General features: G+C 38.3%; 1 protein-coding gene across 2 annotated transcripts in view; it reads left to right on the top strand.

Moving 5' to 3' along the window:
• Positions 1–25919, top strand: part of ptger3 (prostaglandin E receptor 3 (subtype EP3)) — a 166778-nt gene that overhangs the window by 1566 nt on the left and 139293 nt on the right. Inside the window, exon 2 of one of the 2 annotated variants that reach the window (XR_010929256.1) lies at positions 133–4376. Coding sequence is in view for 1 of the 2 variants with exons in the window: in XM_067596801.1 (XP_067452902.1) it covers positions 133–459 (327 nt within the window). In the remaining variant the exon portion in view is untranslated. Of the gene's footprint in view, positions 1–132; positions 5280–25919 lie in introns of those variants that run through there. The other variant, XM_067596801.1, reaches the window with a different exon arrangement.

Raw genomic sequence — 25919 nt, 5'->3', positions numbered from 1 at the left:
AATGTTCCTATAATGATATTCCCAATGGTTAATTTCTTAATATAACATTATAGGCCATGTTTTACTACCATAATACAGACATGTAACATGCCTATGTTAGTATAAACTTGTGCCTGCTTCCTTTTTCTTCAGGTGCTCATGCTGCGGATGATCTCTACTCAGGTATCCTCCCATCAATGCAATTCAACAGTAGTGCCCGTTAATCAAACCGCTGGCCAAGATGTCCAGTTAGACTGTAATTTCTTTCTGACGGCCATCCGCCTGGCCTCTCTCAACCAGATCCTGGACCCATGGGTCTATTTGCTCCTCAGGGAGATCCTCCTCCGCAAGTTCTGCATCATGGCTAATGCCGTGTCCAACTGCTCCCTAGAGGAACAGAAGGAGACTCAGACGGCGCTGGACGCTCTAAACAAGCTGAATCATGAAAACAACAGCCTTCATAAACCACAGAGTAGCTAAGTCGACCTTTGAAGACAACAGGAATTCGCCATTTTGCGAACCTGAAGTCGGGACAGATTGGATGGATGTGAAAATGGATACATCATTGCCTTGGATGAAAAAAAATGGGAATGTAATGTCTCTACATGTCAGGAGGATATTGTGAAACAAGGAGACAGAGTTGTTGCTGTTGCAGTGTTAATGAGAACCAGCCAAGTCTGCTCTGGATGCATTTTTTTTTTTTTTGCTTAAAACACATTCCATTCAAAGTCACCTAACCAGCATGTGGACGCATGACTGCGACACCTTTTGCATGTGTCTGCACCGTGGCTGCCAGGACCTCCCTCATTGCTAGTTTTCAGTTTTAATAACATCTACCAGACCCAAGAACTGAATATGTGTGACTGTAAACTGACTTACAGAATTGGTGCATCTCATGTTTGTCTTTTTTTAGTTTCTAAACCGAGTCATTGCTTTCAACAACTTGAAGCCATAAGCCAACTAAAGGATAAATGACTTTTTTGTGAATGTCTTTAAATTAAGAAAAAAAACTCCTTATATGAAGTTGTAAATAGCTTTGCCATATCTTACATAAAGTGTTTCAAAATGGATGGGCAGACATTCAGAAGAAGAAAATATAAAACTGGAGCCACTTGTTGATTGTAAGGTTATTTATTGATGTTTGTAGTATTATGAAATTAGTTGTGTCTTTGCTGAATGCTGATGATGCTACCTATCAGGCGTCAGTTGCTGTAAATATGATAATGTATTATATGTGGTGTTCCTCGGCTTGCTGCCAGGACTGTGAAATGTGAAGCTTTCAGTTTGTCACTTTCCCTTCTGAATATGAAAAGCACTTTTAAAGTGCTGTGCAGTTATTCTCTCAGCAAATTCCTTCAAGGCCACTCTTATGAATGTCAAAGTGTGTGAGATAAAGGACTGATCTGTGGTGTAAACATTATGAGATCAGTTTGCCTGATCGTTATAGAGCTGTAGCTGTCAAAGTGGCGTTGAGCTTTTCCTGTCAGCTCCATCATTTGATTGAAAATATTCTTCATCTGCAAGCATTCAATGTGAAATTATGAGTTCACCAGCCAGAATGTTTTGGAGAAAAATACATAATAATTGGTGCAGTCTAAGTTGACAGAGTGGACTCAAGACTGACTAGCAGAAAAATATCACATGCAGAAGATTGTGCACAAATTATCCAAAATAAAGTCACCATATAATTTAGAAGAGCAAAAGCCTTTTATTTAGTTTTATGTAGCTTGTTTAACTGCTACATACACTGTGTTGCGGCTTTACAAGCTTCCAGCAGTGTGTAGGCCAACAATGCTCTGTTTTTACATTAATAGTCATATTCTGCCAGTACACAGGTTTTTAAAGTTAAACAGTTCTTTTGTTGTTGTTTTTTTCTGTATGAATTTATGCTTTTAATTCTGCAGCGAGTGCCTCGGACATGTTGAGTGTGTCCTTCAGTATTCCATTATTTTTTCTTCTTATGAGCCAAATTTTTTCCTTGTAGTCCTGATGCTACCTCCAAGTAGAATTAGATGTTGATTTTCTTTAACGTGTACAGTGCAATTTCTCAGCTTTCATAGATTAATTCAAGGTACAATTCAATGAGGTGGAAAATGCTTGCTCTCTGTGCCAAATGACTAAACATTATTGAGAGGGATATTGACAGGCAGTGGCAATCTACTCCTATTACAGTGATGTAAATGATCCTTTTATCTTTTTGCTTATTTGTCTTGTGTATCTTATTGATGTACATACTGTAAATGTTTTCAAAGAGGTTCAGCTTCTTGGTCAAAGACACCACAATGATGGACACTTTTGCTCTCATGGTAACCGAGTTATGGGACAATCTCTCACATTGCCACACCGCAGCTCTGCCTTCTTAGCACATCTAGCAACAAGATCAGACTCATGTACTCTCTGCCTTGCCCGGTCTTGCCTCTGCCTTGTAAATGTGAAAATACATACAAGCTCAGTGATAATGATCCCATAGAAAACTGTTTTCGTTGAAAGCCTTGTGACAGATAAGCGTTACATTTTTCCATGTTATTGTTAATCTGCCAACAGAGACAGAGCAAATATTGATTGTCAAGCCAACCTGCCTTAGCAACTCAAAGAATAAACCTTGATTGGTGAGAGAAAAACAAAACTGTAGAGAGAAAAGAAACATTACAACAACAACAACAACAACAACAACAACAACAACAACACTGTTCAGGGTGTGTTGCACCAAGAAACCAATCATTTGGCATTATTTGTGTTAATTATCAAGTGCATTGTCAGCTACAAATGTGTAGTGAGGTTTACATACTATACCTTGCTTGTTAATATGTGAAAATGCTAATGTTCTCCTCAACAAGCAGTCAGTCTCATTAATGTTTAAGTGCTATCATATCGATATGAGGAGTGCTCATTTTAATGAATGCGCCACTAATTGAGCTTGTGGCTCTGTATTAAGAGCATTTATTCCAGGCATATGTTCACCTTGTGTAGCAGTTAATATACACTTGAGCAGTAACATCTGGGGTTTAATTCATGCATTTAAAACAATGATTACATGGCTGGTTTACAATTGACTCAATCAGTTTCCACTTGAATCTACGTCATGTAATTATCTCTGTCCAGGAGACTCTGAAGTTTCCCGCTCTGCAGTTGAGAAAAAAAATAATTACAAAAAGGAAAATCCCCTCAAAGCTAACTGGCACTTCACACGGATGTGAATTTTCTCCCACCCATCCCCAAAACTGGATAGGAAAATTGAAGAAGAGGAAGTAATTCTTTGTCAATAGAAAACATAATACCCTCCTTAATAGATTTAGTAAACGCCTACAAAATATTTAGAGAAAGTGTTTTCTGTGATTCTTCAGTACATGTTTATTAGAATCACGGGTACAACATGCGTATATGACATGAAAATATCTTCCAGTCTCCATTTTACGGATCAGCAAGGTGTAATCTTCAAAAGCCGATGATGTTTAATTTATGGCTTCATTAAGACGTATGTCAGAATGTCATTTGCGTTCTGCTAGAAAACATGTTTCTGCATATTAATGCCAAAGTGACACACGGGCCTCTTTGAATACATGACACTAAGAACGTGATTCGAGCTTTGATTGTCAGGATTCTCAGTGTTTGTTTTGCACACATGCTTAAATGTTCGGCTGTTTGTCTGACAACAATTTGTGAAAGGAAAAGGTCATGTAATGAGCAGGCAGTTACACACCAGAGTCCTGCACCAGCATTGAAGAAGGCTCCAATTACATAATGATTTGAAAAAGGCTTTATGGTGCTCGGAGAATCCGGTGTTGCCAGTTAGCTCTGTCTTGCTCACTCGAGTCACTAATGCATGGGAGTGATTTACTGATTGCCTCACAAGCTGAGGATTCACTGAATGTATTGAGATTTCAAATGTTTAAAAAATGTTTCGTCATTTGATACTTTGCATTTGTGCTTGATATTTTTTATCTATGCATTTTACAAAACATATCTGCTATAAAACATGAGGGGGAGATGCTTTTTCCAAAGTTTATCCCTTGTATCGGTTGGATAAATTTACACATTTGTTATAGTATTTTTTTAGAAATCCTACATTTACTTTTGTATTCCAGTGATTAATCCATTCATGACCACTTTTGTGCCATAACAATTACTCTGTCCAACATATTTAACACAAACCATAGGAGAGAATATTATCAGTCTAAAGTTGCGTAAATAAATAGAAGAGTGTCCCATTCTTACTCATCCTGTAAGTCTTCACTGTCTGCATAAATTAAATTCAGCTGTTGGATATCTTCACTCATAGTAGCTCAACACAGACAGTCAGTTTTTGCAACAGTGAGCAGGTGTGCTTTCTAGAAAAAACTGGAAAACTGCAGCCATATTTTCCTTTTTTTTTTTTTTATCTCTGTGCTATCAAGTATGTAGCTACATTTCCATCAGGCGACCTTCATCAAGTATCTTATATATTGTTCACTTTAAATGTTGACTGTGTGCAAGAGCTGATTTTTGTTACTTGAACTCACAGCTTATTCTTCTGCGCGCCTCTCTGAAAGGCAAAGATTACGTTTCCTCTATGCCATGTGGAGCTGCCGAGTTTCAATCACGTAACAGTCTTAAGCTTTGTTTATAAAAGTCATTTTCAAAATGGCACAAAAAGCCAAACATTAAATGTACCCATTGTTAAAAGGGAAGGAACCAGCCTGACAGGTGCAACTAGCAAATTGCTTCTCAAGTCTATTTAAAGATGTTAAGCACAATGGTGTCACATGTGCAGACAGTACAATAGAAACAGGTTTGGCCCAGCAGGCAAGGCCTCACTGATGAATGTAAATGAATACTGAATGTCTATCAGAGGTCCATCTCCTTATCGTTTACTCCCTTTATGCCTCTGCTTTTGAATGCTAAACAAGAACTCCGTGCACTCTGATGGAAATTTTTCCAAACTCTGAACTCTGAGACCCGATTCTCAGATGAGGGCTATCCACGCACGTTCATGGGGCTGTTGTTTATTTCTCAGAGCTGTTTTTCTTTTCACCCTGTGTTCAGGTGAGGAATGCTGTACATTTTGCAACCTTTTTTGTACCTTCAGATATTTTGATATATCTGTCAGAGATAGGCTTATGTAACATGTTGCAGTGATGAAAAGAGAATATCTAGCTACCTATCAAAGTGTCCTTTCAGTACTTTATGTCTTTGTCCTCTACTTGACTTGTGTCAGTTCAACATGCAATGCACTTTTGATTCATTTGTAATTGCAGAGTCTTTGGCTTATGTGGTGATGTAATGTTGTAAATCTATTAAAGGATACGAACATATCTTTTCAACATGTGTTGGGCCTTTGTGACTTTGTGATGTATAAATCTCTATATCATACTAATTCGTAACTGATGCAAGTGGAGTATACAGTGTTTTCTCAAGAAGCGTGCCTCCTGAGTGAACTCTTGTTGGGCTGAGCCAAAATACATATTGTCAAAAAACTGAGGAATTGGACCATCCTGGTGTCTAGTGATCTAAAACACTATTCCCCCAGGTCCCAGTTTGAGTCTGTCTTAAAAACATTTCCTGTGTTTATCCCCCCCCCCCCCACACACACACACAATGAAAGCACAAAAATAATAAGAATAATATTTGGGTTTACTTTTTATTTTTAAAATTCCTTTCATGTGCAACAAATCCTTAAAACTGTAAAAAAGAAACAGTGGCATGTCCGTTACATAAAAACTTTTGCAACAATTTAACCAAAGAAGAAGCAGAAACATCCTCAAAAAGAGAAAATAAATAACTTAAATTATATACGCTCAGTTACAGACATTATCTTACATGCTCCTCATTTTCTCTGCTGTCATTTGAGAATAATTTAAATGATATTGATGTGACTGCTGTTTAATGTGACTGTTATTGAATGCTGCTGGCTGCAGACCATATGTAGGCTTCTATCATTGTTTCCCATGGGCCAATAAATGAAACAGTGTGGTATTAAACACTGTTTAAATTAATCATTGCACATATACATTAACAGCATGTTTAGAGTTGTAATACATGAGACTGGTTGCTGGCTATTACTGTTTGATAGGCTACAGTTGATGAAAAGTCAGGAGATCAACATTATTACATCTGCTGGGGACCATGAACGTGTGTACCAAACTTCCATTCAATAGTTTTTGAGATATTTCAATAAAGAACTAAAACAGTCAACCTTATGGTGGCACTAAAGGAAAAGTCAGGATCACCAAAGTCATGAGAAGGTATCCTCTGGGAACCTTGAATATCTGTAGTAAATTTCACAGGAATCCATCTAATACTTCTAGATATTTCACTCTGAACCACAGAGGTGGTGGGACTAACCTCATGATGGGACTATAGAAAATGTAAAGGATCACCAAAGTCACCAAAATTCACCTTCTGTGGACCACGAATATCTGTATAAAATTTCATACCAATCCATGTAATAATTGTTGAGATATTTCAGTCTGGACCAAAGTGGTCGGCCAACATTATCAACTGTAAAGCAATGCCGCTAACACGGCCAAAAATGCAAAACAACATGTAAAACGTCACATTGCTGGCTCTACCTTTACAGTAAGGTAACATTTATAAGATAAACTCCTCCTTATGTTTTAATACAACAATTATTGCTGTAGACCTACATATAAATGGGTATTTGTGTCATTTTCTGCAGAGGAGCAAAAAGAAAACTTTAAATTATTGTTTATTACTTTATTCAAAGCCAATAGGAATTATTCATACTTTTATGGGGTTTAAAATATACAAACTACTCAAACTTTAAGAGACTGAGGTATTGAAACTTTAGCAAACATTATGTCTATTGGGCTCCCACTCCTTTATGCATTATTCCATTTCTTTAATTTATTTTGTGATTACAAATTAGTTCTTTTGGTCATCATGAAATACTTGCATTGGAAGTGAGGGTGAAACTGATATTTTGCAGTGAAGCTAAATGCCACTTAAGGTTACAGTTTATGAAGTATGTCGCTGTATTCAGCTGCAGCAGCCTCCAACTGAATGTCAGAAGCACTAATGAGTATGAAAAGAAGCTCTAAGTACCAGAAACCTTGACTCCCAGCTGTGAGGGAGTCATAGATGTAGAAGATTTAGAAGTAGATTTGAAGTAGAACAAAGATTTGAAGTAGGATGCAGACAAAGAGCCTGAAGTGCTCAGTCAATATGCCTTTAATGAATAAAGGTAAAAGACCTTTCCATTGCCTTATATCAGATGACATCTGTGACTAATTTTGAGGCTTTAATTCAATTAGCAATGAATTGTTTAAATCACCTGGCTCGTTGTCTGGGCTATGCACACCATGTAGTCGTTTTATTGCTGAGTGAGGACACTGATAAATTCTAGTGGGCCCATTAAAGGCTTTATTGTTCCATTATTCATCACCGTTAAGCTCAATAGACTGAGGATGTATATTTTTTATGAGGAAAACACAGAGAAAAGTACTTCTGAAGCATGACATACAGTGCTACATAGGTGTTAAAATCAATTATAGATATAAAACTTATTGAACAAACTGCAGGGTGTCAAAAAGTGCTGGGAAAACGGAAAAAAATACGTATTTAAAATGAAACAACATGCTGCTTGTGAGGGTGAATAAGAGGCAATTGTAAATGGCAATTTTAAAAGATGAAAACATGCTGGTGCTCCAAATGCATGCTTCCTTAAATTGTAATCTTTTTTTGTTTTGATTGAAGCAAAAGTGTCCCTCTGTGATGATAACAAGAAATGTCTTTTACCAGTAATGGTTCAATCATGAAGACCAAGCACTTTAAATGTGAACTGGCACATGGAAAGAGAAAAGTGTATCTAGTTTGGTAAATCATCTCGATGGTGAGGTAACAATGTTCTAATGATTTATTAAGTCTCATGTTTTGATGGTTTAATGGAGTTAAGTCTCATCTCACTGACACAAAATGCACCAAGTCTGAATCAATTTTATTCTCACTGAGAGGGTCATTGATTTAATTAAAATATATGGCAAAAGGTGACCCAAAATTTCCCACTTTTTTTTGACTGTGATCTTGAAATATGTCTCTATTGCCATTTTTTCCTCAATCTCGGAACCCATCGGCTATCTGTCTGACAATGATTTAGCCTCTGGGGGCAACAGTCATTATTTTGGGGCTGCTGGTGTAGCCAGCTGGTCTTTGTTTACAGTCCGATTAGCAACTTGAGACGGTCCAGACGACATTTCAGCTAATCTCTCTAAACAGATATCTGCATATGAATGCAGATAATTTAAAAAAAAAAAAAAGCTAATGAAAAGCTAAATCATCATCAGACGACAGCCAGTGGGCTCTAAGATTGCATTTCGGCCAATGCATTCCATCTCTTTTGCTCTCTACACGGACTGTTTACCTGCATGTAATCAAAGCCCGCTCAAACGCGATTGGTCAATACTACGTGGACTACAAATGGAAACCAGAATCTTGTCCCGTCGCCAACAGATTCTGCATTCATATGCAGATATCTGTTTATAGAGATTATTGTTTCCTTAATGTCCTTCTTCCATAGACCATTGTGCTAAGAGAGATAAATGTCTGTTTACTCTAAATGACATAATTGCTCCTCCAGGGCCTCTCACAGAGGAGCGGAGGCATGACTTTAACTGAATTAATACGACTGGTGATGGATGCTACTACTTTACCTTTCTTATGCTTTTAATGTATGGACAAAGTCTTTGTTGTGAGCCTGTGTGCTGAGGGAATAAGACGAGACAGTGCTGCTGTTCTTTGTGCAAGGACAAGTATCCTCAGGTCAGATAAACAACCAGGATGAGTCAAAAGGTCGCCTGCTGGCCGCAGAAAGGATGCAGCAGCGCCGTGTCCCTGTACACAATTACTTAGATTACTGTGGATAAGGTTTGGTTGTATGTCCTCAGGCGATGAATCCATTAAGGCCCCAAACATAGTGGTTGGTATGTGATGTTGATGTAAGAATGGACGTTATTCTAGCTGCCATGAGACTCCCTCTGAATGACAATGAGGATGAAATGAAAAGATATGTAAAGCTTGTTTACCCATCATTCAAGTAAAAGGAGATGTGATTTCCAGTGGAACCAAACACATGCATAAAAATGCTGTAGATAATTTCAGCAAATTCAAGTGACTTCAGCAATCTCTCTCACTTGGATATATACACTACAGCATTTAAATTCAATACTTCATTGCCACATTGTTTTTCTCTCAATCTAAACATGGACTGAACTGTGGTCAGGAGACCCCTATCAGTTTCTACCATACAGCCTGCCACTGTTGTTCACTGCTGTCCAAACACAAACTAATGAAGCTATAAATCCATTCCATATGTGCTTAGCAATTCAAGTCCAGCAAAAACATTCATCTATGTTCAGTCGTTCTCTCAGTGTAGTAGTAATGTAATGTCATCAGTTATCACCCTCTTAATGTGGCTTCAGTACAGTTTATACTGAATATGTTACATGTTAAAGACATTAACTTCTTTTATGGAAGCAGGCTGATGAGGAGAATCAATTTACTATTATAAAACTTTAATTAAATCTACATGATCACAAAGGAGGAGATTTAGGTAAAGAGATCTTTCATATATTTTTGTACAATCGGTGTGAATGTGCTCTCTGATTCTGGCCAGTGTTGCAGTGCTATAGCATCTGTGGTTCTTGCCTCAGGCAGACATTGATTATACAGTAGCACAGTGTTTTTCAATCCTGGTCCTTGGCCACCCCTGCCCTAAATGTTTCCCTCCTCCAACACACCTGATTCAAGTGATAGTTCTGCAGAAGCCTGAAAACAACCCATTCATTTGAATCAGGTGTGTTGGAGCCTGGAACCATCTAAAACATGCAGGACAGGGGTGTCCCAGGACCAGGATTGAAAAACACTGCAGTAGCACATTACATCTGACTTTATTCTCCTTCTTGAGTTCCTGTGGAGGTTTAGTCTGACAAAGGCTCATGTTTACAAAAATGTACCATTTATTTAGCTGCATAGCATTAATTTTAGCTTTTACATAACCAACACAAGAGTTAAAACTGTGTGCCAATGTTCAAAAAAAGCAAATGTCAAATAATTGGGTACAAAACTTTGGAAATTTCAAGCAATCCAGTGTGCTGCAGAAACGGTTACCAGGTCGCTTGACATTGCGATACATTTTGAAGATTTGAGTGGAAAAATCTGTCCATCTGTGAAAGCATGGGCGTTGGTGCACTGTACCTTATTGTATCAGTTCTCATGGCTGCAATAAAACCCAGCTGCTATAAAAATAAACACAATAAAAAAAGCCATTACAGAGTGTCAATAATGCAAAAGAAAAGTTATTGTGTTTATGGCAGGAGGTTATTTTGCATGAAAGGTCTCTAAAACTGAAATCACAATTTTTTGACCTGATGGGAAAAAAGGAGTTAGTGTTCAGGAGGATAAACATTAAATTGTAACCAGAAATACGCTTTTCCCATGGACAGATTAAGGGTTGTGTGGGTGTGTGTGTGGGTGTGTGCGTGTGTGTGTGTGTGTGTGTGTGTGTATGTGTGTGTGTGTGTGTGTGTGTGTGTGTGTTAATTCAGAGTCATGAGAGGGCAACTTACAAGGTTATGCTTAAGAGGTTCTGTTTGTCTTTTTTATTAGCTTATCAATAAAGCTTTTTATGACCTTGTGTCATTTAACATCAAGATAACAGCAACACCAAACAAACCCAGCAAGAGAAACAACTCAGGTGGGATTTTATTCACCCTCTCAATGTTATTTGTCAGTGTAGTATCTAATAGAATTAAAGTAAAGTAATGCTCTCAGGAAACGCAACAAGTAGGTATTGAATCATGGTTTGTTGCTATGGCAACACTAATGCCTGTTGATAAGTCCTCCTGGCCACACAGTGAAACTGCCAATTGTGTTAAATTAAATCTGAAAATATTAAAATTGACATTTTAATGTGGAGTTTGAAATAACATAAACATACAATAAATTGTTCTGGGCTGTATTACTGCCTCAACTAATAGGAAAGTTTTGACAAATTAACAGTGTAATATAATCTGGCACAGAATGGCTGCAGAACGTATCAAACATTTATTTGTCTTGGGTTTTCAAAGCGCATATTTTAGCGGTCTCCTGCTTCACATTCATAGAGTTTCATGTTTTCCCTTTGCAAACAGCACAAACAGGCTTTACTGCTGACAACAGCTACTGTATAATGGAGCAGTTTAGTAGCTTGTTGAAAAGTAGAAGCCATGCATTCAAAATCCTATAAAGTAAAAGTATAGAAGTATTATCAGCTAAATAGATATAAAGTGTTAAAGTAAAAGTATTTGTTTTGCAGAAAATGTGGTTGTGACTGATATATTAAATGTAACATTTTTTATAGCAGCATTTCATCATTAGTTAGTTTGAACTGCTTTATAAGGGTCACAAGATAACTCTGAGATGATACATGGGGTAGGAAAGAACTTCAGAACTTCTCTTTAATCTTTGCATTTTTGTGAAATACTAGGGAGTTTTACCTCTTTGGGTCTCAAACTGTTATTTATTTAAAACCATGCAAAGAAATGTCTCTTTGGTGGAGCTGCTAGCAAAAACATCTGAAACATAACAAGGAGACATACAGTACAGTAGTCAAAAGTTTGGACACACTTTCCCATTCACATTTCCCTCTGAAATGTAGTGGAGTAGAAGCATCAAGTAGCATAAAATAGAAATACTAGTAGAGTAAAGTATAATTACCTTAACATTGTGCTTAAGTACAGTACTTGAGTAAATATACTTAGCCAACATTACCATCCCTAAAGCCATGCCACTAGCACAGTGGTTCTCAAAGTGGCGTCTAGGGGCCCTTGACCCTTGTTTGTGGTCAATAGCCCCTGCTTAACTATATGATGGAGCAGTTTCTGAATTAATATAAAAACAAATGAGTGCAACATGTTTGAGGACGTAATCTGTAAAAGTTGAGGTTTCCCTAAGCCTAGTGCAGACAGTGCTGTTTACACTTGGGGGACACTTTATTTAAATTCAGCAACAAAAAGAGTGGAAACATCGTAAAACATTGTGGTAATAGCTCCCTGCTGACTATATACACAAACGCAGTAAAATAAAGCAACATAATAGACTAATCATGACAACATTTTAATACAGCCATATTCTCCAGGGCAACACTGCAATAAAGACAGTAATACAATTGTACAACAAATAACAGTCACTCAGTGCTACATTGCAGCTTCAAGTATTTTCTTTGGGTAAGATTCTTTTGCCATTTTGGGCCCTCCAGCTCTGTTCCTAAAAAAACCCCCAAAACACTAAACATTTCCCATTTTTTTCAATCTGCTGGATCTTTAAACTGGCTGCCCAAAAGTCATAAGAATGTGATATTTTTCCATGAGGCTGGGTGCAGTGATGTGCCTTGTGAATGGCTCTGGCTCAGGAAACGATGAGCTTTGCATCTTCCAGTCTGCTTGGCGCTGCCTTAGCACTAACGGGCCAAATCCAACCACATACATCTTTATAATAGCACTCTGCCCGGCTTCCTCCTCGTCTGCTACCCTGTTCCCAACCATATTGGAGTTTCAGTCTCATTATCTTCTGATTTCAGGGCCAGTATGAAAATGAAATGATGCAAAAATAACATATTGGTTCTTTAAAAATGGTGGCTGTCCTAGTGGCTTGAAAGGAATTAATTCTGGGTTTTCTCTCATAAATAGAGAAACATGGTGAAATGAGAGACAGTTTGTCTGAATTCTGTGCCATATACCAATCCTGAAAAAAGTTTATGAAGCACTAATGTTAAAAAATACTCAGAGCTTTTACTTAAGTGAAAATAGCAATTAAAATGAAATGTAAAACATGTAAAAGTTTAATCTGCAAAGTAACTACAGCTGTCAAATACATGTAATAAAAAGTACAATATTTCCCTCTGAAATATATATATATATATATATATATATATATATATAGAGAGAGAGAGAGAGAGAGAGAGAGAGAGAGAGAGAGAGAGAGAGAGAGAGAGAGAGAGAGAGAGAGAGAGAGAGATTAAAGACATCACAGGTGTAAAACAGGTGTTCTTGAGATTCAGTGTCTTTGTCACAAAATGTCCACTAATTATATTCCCAATTAAACCTAATTCTCAAAAACTCATTACAAGGGTATATACCATTGAAAATTTTAAAATTAATCATTTTTGGAAGTAAATGAAAAGTAGGCCTACTGAAAGTTAGTATGCTAATCAAGAAAGTAATGGACCTTCCCAACTTTTATTGATTGAAACAGCGTCCATCTGGACTGCATGTTTGGTACATGCCAGTCAGCTCCTGTGGTGAAAGCCAGGAGAAGTTGGCATCTCTGATTACTAACTTCTTGCAAAATTGTAAACAGCCAAGACTCTTTAAAAAAACTGGAGGGAAGCCACAGCATTACACCAAACTCACATCAAACGAGGACCAACACATGGAAAGGAGAAGTTGGGCACTTCACAAAACATCGTTGGAGTCCTCTGTGGAGATTGATGGTCTTCAAATACCCTGTGATAGGTGAGAAAAAAACACTCTCTCTCCTCTAGCTCTCTGCTAGCTGTGTGGCTTTCCTGGTTCATTTGTTGATGTGGTTATATTGCTAGTCGTGGATAAAACATAATAGCCTATTCCTCGTTTGTCTGAATGTGGGTGTTTATAGTCTGGGTTTGTCATTGTGTGCAGTCCACACATTCACTCAGGACCATGGACAGGGACTGCCAGGGCTTTGGAGAGGTTACAACCATTTTTAAATGGATGTTGCCTTGGCCCGGAGGAGAGGTCATGAGGTGGCATCCATCCTTCACAGAGTGTTACGATCCTTATCCACAACACTCTCCAGTTGGCGGTTCGGCAGTGGTGGCCAAGTCACTGCCCCTCTCCTTCAGGCTTTCAGCTAGTGTCCTTCTTCTTGTGCCAGAGCCAACAGGAGGTTCTTTCCCCCCAGCCTTCAGGGAGCTGTTTTTCTCTCGTGGCCCCTCACTCCTACTTTTGTCAGCAGATTCCATACAGTTTGGGCTGGAATCTACAACATCCCACCTCCACTATAAACAGCCATGTTGTTCATCCTTTTTCACAGCTATCCCGGACCAGTTGTTGGTACTTGGTCTTCTTTCTCTCTGCCGCTTCTTCACAGTCCTCTTCCGAAAGAACTGTTAGTTTCACCATGATAATTTCTTTCCTCCAGGAGACCATATAATCTGGTCTCAGGGTTGTGGACAGTTTTTCTACCCAGGTTGACTGCAACAGGTTTTGTTTGGCTTCACCCTGAACGACCGGCCTCTGCCCCTCTTTGATAAAGGTGATGGTGTTCAACAGTGGTTGTTGTTTTGGCTGGATGCGTCTTTCTCCTTTCCTGCTCTAGGATGTCTTTGAGTGTTGTCACCACCCTATCATCACGCCATCTGTATTTGCCCTGGGTCAAAACAGTTTTGACTCATGGGAGTCTCTGTATGTCAAGGAGAGTCTGCACTTGGCAACTTTGAACTCCTCTACTACAGAGGACAGGGGGAGCTGAAGCATTCCAGATCTTATTTATAGCCTGATAGATGAAAGGCTTAGGGTTATCCCCAACCATTTGTGAAGGTGCTTATTGACCTTTCTCTCCAGTCCCTCAACTGTTGTCATAGGCACTTCATACACAGTAAGGGGCCACATAAGTCTCGGAAGCAAGCCTTGTTGGTAGATCCAACACTTGAATTTTCCAGCCATTCTTCCACTTGCTTCTCTATGTGGGATATCCTGTTTTTGTCCGTCAGAGTGTCATCGTACCATTTTCCAAGGCATTTGGTTGGATTTCTTTGCATTGTTTTAATCACTTCCCCTTGAATCAGTAGCTTGAATCTGCTTGTTGGTTGGCCTTTCTGTATTACCAGGTACCTTGATTTTTTGGGCTTGAATGTCATCTATGCCCAGGTGACCAAGTTCTGCAAGGACCCATCTTGCCTGCACATGGGTTGGTGTGGTCACCATAAGGTCATCCACGAATCCCCTGATTGCTAGCTGTTGACCTCCATGAATCCCCTGATTGCTGGCTTTTGACTTCCTGTGGTGGTCTTTTGCCCTCTGGACTCTTGGCTGGCTGATGTAATCATCAGTGTCTCCCCTGAGTCAAAGCAGTTTCGCACCCTGACAGGATGTACACCATGGTTCCTTTCCCTACACACAGCTTGCAGAGTGGCTCTTCCCTCATCCCCCACTTGAGTACATTGACTGGAAATGAGAAATTCTCTAATTTGTTATTTGTTAGTTGTCAAGTCACCTATTTGGCATTGTTTGTATCCTGTGCTGGGGTCTTGTGGTTGCTTGTGGGATTTTTTAAAATTATTGTTCTGCTCTTAAATTGTGCTGTAAAATGGGTAATAATCTTAATGTGGTCAGTTAATCTAGGAGGATAGGAGGGGTGTGCAACTCATGTATTTGATACATCAGTAGTTTCTGATGAAAACTTTCCCTCTATGAATGTTATGTGGGTCATTATACCATACTACTGATCTGTAATTAGTAGTTGTAGGTTTTTATGTTATGAAGATAGATAAGAGACTAGTGTGAAAAAAATCTAATGTGAAACAATACATGTACTACAATGCAATTTTAATTCAGGGTCCACTAGCTTTTTCTGGACCTTTCAATCATATCTCACTGTCTACCTGCATGACCCATGGGTCATCACATGATCCAAGTATGCAACATGGGTCATGTGATATCAGGTGGTTGCATATGGAAAGGGGAGATCATCACCCCTGTCTCTGTTCAAAGATGATCTTTGGTGTCAGATGTGAACAACCTCCTGGAACTTTCTCTGGCGGTCTACTGACTCAGTGTTGACGACTATGAACAGTTTTGGTCTGGCGTTTAGATGTATGTTGCCAATGCTTATTCAGTCTCTTGTCCTACGTCCTTGATGTTTCACTGATCTAGTAATGTATGTTGTAGTAAATCTCATTCAGTGATGTAGTCCTGGGAAATCTGTTGTTTAGATCTCACCCGGCAGTTGGAAAAAAGTCAAAAATGTAGATTGTGTGTACAGTACTTCAAATCTATAAATATCACACTTTGTACCTTTTTTATAGAGGATCTGTTGCACTTGGCTCCCTCACATTTTTCCTACATCAATGGCAATGCTGATGAGTGGTCTAAATAATAAGTGGTAATTCTAATGACATTCCCTTTACCCCTCCATTAGCTCTATTTTACATACATGCTCATACATTATGTATGCTTTTTAACCCCCTGTAACCTTTTTTGTTCTGATTAATTGTTTTGCGGCATCTTGAACTTCAATTTAAAAGCATAATTATTCAGTCTTGAGGAACAGTTAGGGTATTTTCACCAGGTCAGTGTAGTATTCTTGTGCTGTATAATTTGGCTGTTCTGGGTCAAACTCCAGACTGATTTATTGACAATACAGTAGTTTGTTGATGATATTGATGTTAATATTTTTAATATCTTAACTTGAGGGTGGCGCTGTACAGAAAAATAATTGGCGTTTCCAATGTTGAAAATGTTCATTCTCTGGGTTGCATGAATGTGCTTGAAAACTTCACGGCAATCTGATTTTATTTACTTTTTTTTTTTAACCATGTACAAATAGACATTTTAGCCTGATTGTGACACTAGACAAAAGTCCTGTAAGTCTTCAAAATGATTAGGATTGATACGTTTAAGACCATGAACATCCATGCCAAATTTCATGGAAATCTGGAGAGTCGTTGTCAAAATATGGTGCTTGGGACCAAAGCGCAGCACTAACACTGACAGACCAACTGACATCACCACATGACTGCCATCATGGGATCACCACAAATCAATACACTACTGAAAAGGACCAAATATTATTAAAAAAAAACAACAAAAAAACCCCCATCAGTCTTGAAGGACATGGCACTGATGAAGTGTTAATACACCAGCCACATACACTTAGAAAGTCAGATCACATACCAGCTGATTTATGGTTTGTGGTTTGTTCATTTTTGAAATGGCCTATTCGCTTGAGTTTTTTTCACTTTCTCAGTAATGACAGTTCTGTTTGTTTTACATAATATATTGACCACCCGGCATCTATAATTCAGTTCTCTTAAAGATGTAATGGGTTTTCCAATATTCCTAATACGGTCTCACCAAAGGAAAACGGCTACAGCACCACTCTGTTTTTCTCATGGGAGCTTGTAATCGAATTTAGAAGTAAATGACATTTTCTCAGTAGTAAATGCATTTCTGTCCTTCCTATATATGTTTGAAGTTGAAAGTGAGAGAATGGGAGGTCCATTATTCTTGCTAAAGTAAAACAAACAGCTGCCACAAAGATAAAGCCATTATCCTTGAAACCCTGAAGCATTTCTGTTCAAGCAATGAAGTGGGAGGCACAAGGAGGAACTACACTGCAGGTTACAATACACAATTACATCAAGTAGTTGAAACAGAATCTATTGTACGGCAATTATACGAGAATGCGTGGGAGATTACACAGTGAGTATTACTGATTATAACTGTCACCAGGCTGCTGAAATCAAACCACTCACATTAAGAGGGAGGATTGTAGTATCTAGACACTAACCAGCCACTCAAATTCAATCACAGGACTCATTAACCTCAAAACCTCATAAAATGTCTCTCTGAGAGGTTCTGAGGCAACTGAAACATATTGTCTAAAAGATTTTGACTGATCCTCCTTTTGAAAAGCTGACAAAGTGAAGGCAGGGTCGTGACGTCTGCAACTCAGTTGTAAGCATTGTCAGAGGTTAATGTTCTTATCCACATTGAGCGATGTGACTGGTCAGATCTGTCTATGCTCATGGTGTGTCTATGTGTCTAGGGGGAGATTTACAGGTAAGCAGATACATGCTTATATTTTGTTTGGTCCGGTTTGAGTCTAAATGAGTGTCTTATATGTCATATCACATGTGCAATAGATTTTGGCTTGTGTGTTACTGAAAGCCAAAACCATTCTTTTTACTTAAAAGGACATGTGATAAAACAACAATGACTGTCTCCTACTAACAAGTATTATCATAGCCTGATGTAGCTTATTCCTCTGTATAATCTCCATTACTGTCCATTAAACATTAGAAACACTGTAGTGAGCCAAACTATTGCGCTGGGTGACATATTCTTTCATTATAAGGAACATGGCCTCTGTAAGGCCTGTGTCTATTTTAAGTCGATCCAACAAGCACTGTCCCACAGTCATAACTTAGTGCATCAAATTCATGGCTGAAAATCATCCCCAACAGTTTTTGTCTTTTCATGAAACCAATCTCTCCACTGGAATCTGTATTGTAATTTGTCATTTGTTTCACATTTTGCTGTTATTTAAGACAGAATGACCCACTGTGTGTATTCAGTTGTAGGGGTAGAGATTAAACTTCTAACATTTTAATCAACAAAACAATGTACTGAACAACTGAATTAATAAATCCAAATCTCAGCAGGTTTTACAGAGAATCTTGAACAAAGAGAAACATCTTTAAAGGCCAGTGTCAGCAAATTAATCTGATCATAAATTAGTTACCAGTTTATGACCCAAGTCCAAGCTGTGCCTGTGTGAGTATGCATGCGTCAGAGTCCATATACATATATACTGACCATGATACTCCACAACAAAGAGTCATTTAGCTAAAGCAAGTAATTTCCCACTCTAATTCACTCCTAACTGAGAAGCAGTGCTAATGACAAGTGAAAGTGAAAGGCAGTGTGGACAGCTTGTAGCAGGAAATTAATAGCTCGTAGCACGAGTGTGCAGGGCTAAAGGTGAGTCGTCAATATGGATTTGTCAATTCAGTTGCAGAATGGGGCTGAGAAGGTAGCTGCAAGCATCGCTGCATTTTTAGGTTTTCTAACCATTTTGCTGAACATGAATTCTAATTTTAAAACAGCTCTACTTCACAGTCGAAGTGACACGGAAAAGACTTATCCCCGACTGGTCAGCACAAACACAGTTGGCCACTGAGATGCTTGTTCAAGAGGTTGTAAATTAAGCAGCAGCAGTTGATGTCAATGTAATTCTCTTGAGATGCTCAGTAGGTAGTGGGAGAGCAGGATAGGATGAGCCATCTTGCCAGCAACACACAATTTGTGTCATGAGACCTGAAATATAGGTAGAGAGTCTTTGATTTTACCATGTATGTGATGGTTTGTGGTATATGGATTGATGGCTCCTGTCTCTGTGTATTTTTAACCATTTAATCAAATAGTTATACAATTAATTGTGTTCTATTACCAAGAACTGAATCGCATTCAAAACTTAGCTAATGGTTAGCTGAAAACAAGCACAAAGGTCTGTTTTTGCTTTGTTTTTTTACCTCTTAGCAGGCAACCCATTTTTTGTGCACAAGCCCTAAAATAATGTTCCTAAAATAAAAAGGTTTATAAAAAACCCTGGTCTCACTTGAAAGGTAACTCTTTAAATTTTAGAAACCAAAAAGTTAGAATGAGTATAAGTGATCCTGAACCAAAGTTACAGAGTCTACAGTGTCATTTAACAGGTTAAAATGGTGGTTATGGGGTAAACTAAGGCAAAAATCAAGTCTTTTTTTTTTTTTTTTTTTTTTTTAATAATTATTATTAGGAATGCTTTCAAGGCAGCAAACATCCTGCACTTCAACCAGCACTTCTGAGTGGTCTCCCTCTCCAAGCAAAGGTCATTTTATATATTTGACTGTAAATACAACACTTCAAAACCCAATTTTATGTCAATATTCACACAAAGACCACAGAATAATGACCAAAAGTTGGAGATTGAGACTGAATACTAGAGTGATGAAAATTGTAAACAAAGGATGCTAAAGTGCTTCAGTTCCTTGTCAACATGACATAACCAACCATAAGTAGTGCAGGTGTCAGAGCGTCTGCGCCATGATATAATCCTACAACCCGCAAATGGTGACAGTGCTGGGAAAATAAATATAAATTGTCTACAACTCATATACCCTGGGGGATTCTGGGATGGGTAACTGAAAGAGCATCTGCTTTGCAAGCTGCTCCGTCTGAACGGTGGCAACCACACCCTGACACTTTGAAAATAAGCCAGTAAGTGAGAAAATGAGCAAATGGACATAAATGAGGAAGACTAAAAATTTTACTCAGAAAATGACAAGCTTGCCCACACAGACATAAGTAACCAAACACAACCTTGCACGCCAGCAAACATATTTACCCACACACAAATGCACACTAATAGACCGCAATATTCTGGCTTCATATTTAGATTCCATAGAAGAAGAAGTAACAGTAACTTCCTTTGTCTTTATATAGTTTTGAGGGTTTCAGCACTGCTTATCAGATGATTCATAACATGCTCCATTTCATGCCTTTACTCTGAAGGAAATTATTTCAGATTTCTGTCTTATTAATCTATAACACCAGAGTCTTTTTCATGTGCACCTCTCAATGACTATCAGTCATTTTTCCTCTTCCCTACAGTGCGCCTGATGTCTCAAGTCTACCCGCTGTGATTAAATGACAGGAAGTTTTCATTGTAGACTTTCTGATGAACAGTCGCAAACTTTGGCAACAACATCTGTTGCTTAACGTCTCCAAGGGTTTATTTTCTTACAGCATTTCTTATGAATGCTCCCTACAGTCTCCTGACTTCCTTGGTGCATTCAAGAAACACCTAAAAACTCAATTCTTCCATGAACACCTCACCTTCTTGTTGCTTATGATATTTCTTATGCACTTGTCTACTCCCTGTTGTTTCTTACTTTATATATATATTTTTTAAAAATAACGTCTGTCTAGCACTCTTTCTCATTGCACTTGTACCTAGTCAGCTACTTGAGAGTTTTCTCAATCCTAATGTTTGTGTGTGTATGAGCGTGTGTCTCTTCTCTGTAGTCATATCATACATACATATCAAGCATCCCCTTGCACAGACATCATGCTTTTAAAACAGAGTCTGAGGAAGTACCACAGCTGATTCTAATTTTTATTTTTAGCCTCATGTGAATTCAGAGTACTTAAGGTTTCCTCAAAACTTCTCTGGGACAGCTGCCAATTTGTGCGTTTGTTCAATGTCCCTTATTATTTCTCTGTTGAACTTCACTTGTCCCAGAGTGGATGGCCTTTCCTGAGAAGTCAGCATCAGATCTTGCTAACCAGAAGGAAGTAGTGTGACAGCCAGTAAAAGTGTTGCAATAGTTGGTCACGTTGCAAAGACCTTACAAAAGTATCATAATAACTGTCATTTTTCTCATTGTAAGCATATTTAACCTGACAAATTCTATCAAAAATAAATGTCCAGTTTCAATGCAAACTCTACAGGCAATTTCCAAACTAATACATCCACAAAGTTTACCACACATTAGACTTCATGTAAGAACCACTCACTGGAACAGATTCTTTCTTACATGAAACAAGTGATTTAAGAAAACACTATCACTCTGGCAGATGTCTCAGGGTCTTTATGCAGCCCTGTATGGGTTAAAATTGTCTTATTACTGTGGCTGTTGACTGTTTCCCATCTAAGTCATGGACCATGTTTTGTCATGTCATACTACACCCTCTTTCCATCACAGTACAGCACTGCTGTGATTACACGTCAATGGCAGCTTTTTAATATTTTTGAATTGGTTTGGATCTCCTATTTCTATTACTGACACTGTTATCTGATTCAGACAGCAGGATGTGAAGCTTCTCTGTGTGCAGTTCTTTTTATTCTAGGGTGACAGTTCTGAATGAAACTTGCCCACACATGGAGCTGGACACGTAGACTTATATAGTAATTTAAGCATGTTGATTATGCTAAATGATCAAATCTTTCTCTATTTATGAAAAGGTAGCATTCATCAGGCTGGTTAGGAAATAAGTTGAGGACTTATTAACAAGTCCAGGATCATTCCATTCCTGACAAAGTCTGATATGTTGTATTTTTTTTACACATATATTAAAATGTTGTCAACAAGTCAAACCAAACCAAAACTAAAAGTCTGTGCAGTTAAGAGGTTTTAGTGAATCCAACTTGGAACACTTGTACAAGCACAGAGAAAAGTAGCACAGTAGCCTATTGTCTCTAAATCACAGTCTGTGAAGTTTAACTTGGCAGTCAGTTTGTGGTTTTGTCCTTCACAAAGAAATGTGCCGGCTTTCAGCATAAATTGTACTGGTTATAGTGGATTTCAATGAAGCATCCTAAGCATCAAAATGTCCACAGAGAGTGATTAAATCCCTCCTATCTGTCTGTCCTTCCGTCCATCCATCTGACTATTTTTACAACTAGTGATGCTGTTTTTTTGTGTCAGATTGCTCTCATTCATTGGCATGTGATGAGTACACTTATAACGATACAACTCTAATTCCAAGGTGAAATCAAAACTACTGTTTGTGTTACAGCAAGACATATTTACATGCTCGTATTATCATGACGGAGGCTGTTTGGCAGGAAAATGCAGGGATTGATAAAAACTTTCCAAGACACACAGGCAAGGGCTGAACAAGTAAGGTCAAGTTAGGGTCACGTGTTTTCAAAAAGCACAGCAACTAGAGGCCACAGGGTGGGAGGGTGTACAAGCAGACAAAAACCTCATTCTTTAAGAGTATACCGGAGTAAACATTGTAATACTGTGAGGATAACAAAGAGCAGTGCTGTCTGGGAGAATCGCAGGCGGGTTTATACTCACAGTAATGTGACTATGGAATCTCTAATGGCTTTAATCACATTACCCTGTTGTTTTCTGAGACATCATTAATCCCACATATCATATCATAGAATATATTGTCATTTATTGCTCTGTAGTGGAAATATGTATGTGGGTGGGTTCACAAAAACATTAGCTCAAGCTTGTTTTGTAGGTTTTTGTGATGAGAGCCTTTGCCTGCACCTCGCACATTTCATAATACAACAGGAAAAACAATTTCCTGAATTGTCGTCACGGCTCTAACTTACATCCATTTAATAACAGCAATTTTACACCTTCCAGCGGGAGAATATAATATAACATTTTGTAATGCAACGTAGGAATAGAAATGAGGCATTCATTAATCTGCCCAAAATGTCATTTCCTTGGCACATTTGCTACCAAATGGGAGTAATGAGTAACACTCTGCTTAATGAACAGCTACCGTCTGTCTGATCTGTCTGTCTGTCTAGAGTTAAATGTACATTGCAAATGTTTTTGCAAGTATGTTATAATATGATAAATAATATTCTGAGGATTTCACAGAACTGACTTGATATTTAGAGTACATAGTGTAAATACAGAAAATTCTTATGTCAGTCAATTTAACTTAGCAGTACAAGTTAAATAAAATATAATAAAATACTCCATCATCTGAAATGTCTGCACTAAGACTGGCTGTCCTGGGTGCCTTTAAATAGCTTTCAAAGGCAGAAGTGCAAAATAGATTGGATTTTTGTTCATCATTGCCAGAGACGCACAACAGATGTGGGATTAAACAGATGGCAAATAGACTTCATTCATGTAGTACTTTTAACCTGAGAGTAGTGCAAAGTGTTTTATAGTGTTTCATATTCAACCACGTACACACATATAACACTGGCCTGGTCAAGGGGAGCAGTTCAGAGGATCATTGTCTAGCTCAAGAAAACTTTGATATGTGGACCAGCTCACACCTTTCTTGATTTAGTTTAATTTAATTAATCAATGGTCAGCTACAAGCAATCTGATATAAACAGACTCTATTTGCACTGTACACTGTGAGGTTAACTTTAGGGAAATCCTCAACAATTATAAAATATTATCCATTCATGTGTCTGTATATACTAGGGCTGTGTGATAAAACGATCTCAATACGGGATTGCAATAAACGTCATGTCTATTACGATTATAAACTTAGAACAATTCTAACTCGATAGATCTAGCAGCCAATCACACAGCAGAAATAAATGCAACAACAGCCAGTCAGTCTGCAGTTTTTTGCTTGAACATCAAAGTACACGCCCATTTCCTACCGCAAAGCATTGTTCGAGCCACTAGTGAAGAGAGTGCACGTCTTCTGGAAAAGAGTAAAAAAAAGAAAAAGAGTGTAACTGAGTGGCACAAAAGTGATACTGCAGCACCCTCAGAATAGCCTCTATGTCGGAGTCTGTCCCCGGGTAAACAGTGAACCCTGGCTGGCAAAGAGGGACAAACTCCACCGCATCTGCCGACGAGGCTACGCTAGTGCTAACATTAGTAGGACTACAGAGTCCTCGTCCCCGAGATAAAGCCTGTTTGCAATGTTAAATGTTTACATTACGTTATTCTATTTTTTATGTTAATAAACTATTCTAAAGTTTAACTATAATGAACCCTCTGGTTTCTTCAGGCTTCAGTCATTATCAGGATACTCTTCAAACTGGCAGCATTATCAAATTATATATCATGATAAGTATCGATATTGATCAATATGGAAAAAAGTATTGTGATCATATTTTTTGCCATATCGCCCAGCCCTTGTATATACATGCATGCCAGGATTCCCCCGGGGAACTGTTTAGCCGAGGTGGTAAGCCACCCAGATCCTGACGTATCTCGACTTGTGATTAGTTTAGTTTAATTGATCTAGTTGATTACAGCCTTCGCAATAGCCACACTCAATAAATATGTGGCGTTCGCTGTGTGAAATACAACCAATCTTTTTCCCTGAAATACAGAATCAATCAAAAGTTTGGACACACCTTCCCATTCCCCTGAATGAGAGAGTGTGTCCAAACTTTTGACTGGTACTGTAGTTGTTTTACTTTATATAAGTTTAAGTCAACTCAGCTCTAAGTTTTGGGTGGTAGTGTGCTGAAACCCACCACCCGATCATATCAGGTATCAGCAACTAAAGACGATGATTAAGGAGGATTATTTTAAAACTGATGGTTGCCCAACGGCTACCCTGCTACACTCTACACAAGACCACCCATCCACTTGGAGTTTCCTGGCAAATTCTTTACATACTGGTAATTTAGATAGCTTAGATAGCTTTAGAGTAACTGTACCTGACTTTTCATTACCTATACATCTTTCATGCACCTATTCACCTGCCCTTGGATGTTGTGCTGTAGCTGTAAATGTCATGTGCGTGCTTGATCAGTGGGTCTAAATACAATCTGTTACTGTCCTACAATACTATCTTTGTAAATATGTTTAGCTGTAAATCTCATGTACGTGCTTGGACAATGGGACTGGATACAATCTATTACTGTCCTACAATACTATCTTTGTTTTTAAAATGTTTTTTCCTATATGCCAACTGTTCTTAGCAGCTACTCGGGTGGAAAACAGCTGTTATGTTTTGTTCTTGCAGGGCAACACAAAGCCAAGCAGCTGAAGCATAGGTAGACATCGAGTTTCTGTCAGGTTAGCCCATTTTCACCAGTGTGTTATGTTGTTTATTGTGATCCAAGTTTTCTGCTGCTGTTACAATTGAATTTTCCTCCCGGATAAACACATTATCCGTCTATTATTTCAGAGGAAGGAAAAGGATGGAAAACTGATCTTCTTGATGAATTAAACTGAGTGTTTTCACCTCACAGACATGTCAAAATAAAGGTATAGGATCAAAAACAGCAGCTGTGCTGCAACAAACCAACATTTTCATCATCTCTATTTAGCTGCCTTTTTGCTGGAGCCTTGGCAAAGACTTTTAAACACCATCATGCTAATCATGAACTAACAATCTTTTAGGATTTATTGATCTAGTGATATTTTGACTGAAAGATTTCTCGCACTTATTGTTGCATTTCCAAGGAAGAATTAAATTCACCTGGCAATAATACTTATTGACAGTGTGACATGTGAAACTAATAAAGACAGGCAGGTTGACAGTTGATACAATGAAGCTTTTGAAATGCTCAGCAGAGGAAGTCAGGGAAGTTGAGGGTAGAGCAGCTCTGGTTTCTAAGTCTCTAAGTCCCTCTGGTTTTTGTGGATGTTGCTTTTATAAGCTGACAAACAACATCGACATCAACTCAGAACAATACAATCTATCTCCAAAATTGGAGGACATTTTTCCGTTCCGAGGTTTTTTGTCTTGACTGCTGTCCAACAA

Source organism: Thunnus thynnus, chromosome 8, assembly GCF_963924715.1.
Source record: "Thunnus thynnus chromosome 8, fThuThy2.1, whole genome shotgun sequence".
Taxonomy (NCBI): Eukaryota; Metazoa; Chordata; class Actinopteri; order Scombriformes; family Scombridae; genus Thunnus; species Thunnus thynnus.
Note: the sequence above shows the minus strand (reverse complement) of the source record. Positions and strands in the feature narration are given on the sequence as shown.